At 24.8% G+C, this 2408-nt stretch overlaps 1 protein-coding gene across 1 annotated transcript in view; it reads left to right on the forward strand.

Annotated features, from left to right (window-relative positions):
- Unc-76 (fasciculation and elongation protein Unc-76) overlaps positions 1 to 2408 on the forward strand; it is a 133131-nt gene extending 130723 nt beyond the window's left edge. Inside the window, exons 7-8 of the mRNA XM_014420969.3 lie at positions 591 to 656; positions 1634 to 2408. Of these exons, the coding sequence (XP_014276455.1) occupies positions 591 to 656; positions 1634 to 1650 (83 nt within the window). The 3' untranslated portion in view covers positions 1651 to 2408. The remainder of the gene's footprint in view (positions 1 to 590; positions 657 to 1633) is intronic.

Here is a 2408-nt window from a genome sequence, read left to right on the forward strand (position 1 = left end):
TATATAAAAATTTTTTTTCCTGCAGCCTATAACATTATTTCATCAACAGCTAAATATTTTTCCATTAGTATGTAAAACTTTAATATTTTCATGTATCAGATCTATGAAATAAAAGATTCAATAAATATTATCTCATCAACTCAAAAAAATAGAAATTATGACCTTGATTTCTAAACCTCCTAACTACTTTTTTTTTTTTTTTTTTTTTTTTAATCAAGGTAAAGTTTTGAGAGAATGTTGGTTTTATACACTTATCTGTTATCAGATATTCTGTTTTGAGACCCAACAGATAATTAATGCATCAAACTTGAAGATTCGCATATAACTTTACTTAGAATGATAAATGTTTATGAGTGCTAGGAGGTTTTAGTAGAAAGGTCACAATATATGATGTAATTTTTTAAAACTAAATTAGAAATTTAAAAATTTTTATTTATTTAAAGAAAAGAAATATAGATGTATACATGTCAATCATTTATTGTTTTGAACGAATTACTATGCAAATAACCATTAATGAATATTGTGTTAAAAATATATTTATAACCAGTTTATGAATTTTTCTAAGAAAAATAATTGTTTCCATTTTTCAGTTTTGAAGGCAATAAATGAAGATAGTCCAACTGTACCTACTCTGCTTACTGATTATATCTTGAAAGGTAACTTACTATGTTTTACACAAAAAAATATTTTTTACACAAAACTTTATTTTGTATTTATAAAGTTATTAATTATCATTTTATAAATTATGTGACTTTTATTCAATATTTAGAGGCTAAAAATAGAGTGAAATTTTCTAATTTCAATAATGACTTAAAATACCCCAGTATCAAGAAAAAGTGGTCACTTTTTTGGTTTTGAAACCAATTTTCAAATATTTCCAAATCACAATACTGGTCATTGATTTGCCGCTAACACGATGAAATAATCTAGGAAAATTGAAAATATCATATTGCTGGTCCAGATGAACAATGACACAACTGTAAACTTTTTGAAACTGATTTTACCGTGCTGGCAAGCTAAAAATGCATTAACTAGGTAATAAATTTGCAAAGGGGAGGAATTTCGTAAGTAGAATTATGTGTATTTACAAACATCTATTATATCCATTTTGGATCCTGCCAACTCTATAAAGTCATTTTCAAAAATTTTTACAATTACGTCATTATTCTTCAATGATTTGATTGTCATGTAAATATAATGAAGGTTATGATTGTAGTCTAAATTTAATTAGAGGCTTTCTTAAAAAAGATTTAGTTCTCAAAATAGTGCTGAATAGTTTTTAATTAAGTACTCAATTTAAAAAAAAATTTCTGATCAGTAAATTATCCATAAAGCTTAAAGGCAAATGAATTGCTGGATGTATTGTCTACAGCAATGACATTTATATTCATTTATATTTTCTTTGGTATTTTATTTATTCTACCATGAAAACTGACATTTTATTTTATGAGCTCACAGTTTTATAAAATCTTAAGCTTTTAAATTTGCATTGATATAATTAAAAAGATTCAAAAATGTGGAAAAACATTTAATTTTAAAACTCTGTCTCTGTCATCTTTACTTTTCTTTTATACAACTCTTAATATTATTGTTATTTTTAAAGAAATTTTTTAATTGGTATTTTTATTTCCAGTACTGTGTCCAACCTAAATTCAGAATATTTCAAGATTTGAAAGGAGATAATACTTTGTCTTTTAGAAATCGCTGGAGTAGACGAAATGCATAATTGAAAGAGTGTTTCAAAATTCCACTCTTACACATATGTATGAACTACCTTATTATTTTTTGTGCCTGTGATCTCACACTGTGCAAGCATGTTATGAATGAATACTGACCGTCAAGTAAAATAATTGTAAATGCCACCTTTAGCAAATTATAATGTTACTGTAATAACTCTTCTGATGTAATAGTTTAAAAATTAGTAAATTTTTGAGAAAAGAAAATGAATTTTGAAGAATATATGTTTCTAATTTGTGCGGTGAGAAAGAAAATATATGTACTATTTTTAATAAGATATCTTCTACATTTAGACAATTCCAGGAATTTTTATGTACCCTGTTTCTCGTGTTTTAAATTTAAGTGTATCAACACATTAATATCTTTTCTTTTACAACAGCTTAAAAGCTTCTATGTTGTCATAATTTTAAGCAATGCACTGGAAACTGCTAAAGCACAAAATGTATCATGTTAAAGACGCTTGTATTTACATTGTATTATATATTTATTTAAAAATAATTTAATTGTAAGGTGTAAATTTCACCGAAATTTGGTTCTCCCAAAATGGAGTAATTTTAAGATTATGATAGATATATTTTAAGTTGTTAAAAGTCTAGTCATAAATATTACATGTAAATACTGGTATAAGAAAACAAAAAAAAATGGTGAAATAAAATAGTTAAGCTTAAAAA

Source organism: Halyomorpha halys, unplaced genomic scaffold (genome assembly GCF_000696795.3).
Source record: "Halyomorpha halys isolate HHAL.00 unplaced genomic scaffold, Hhal_1.1 Scaffold299.1, whole genome shotgun sequence".
Taxonomy (NCBI): domain Eukaryota; kingdom Metazoa; phylum Arthropoda; class Insecta; order Hemiptera; family Pentatomidae; genus Halyomorpha; species Halyomorpha halys.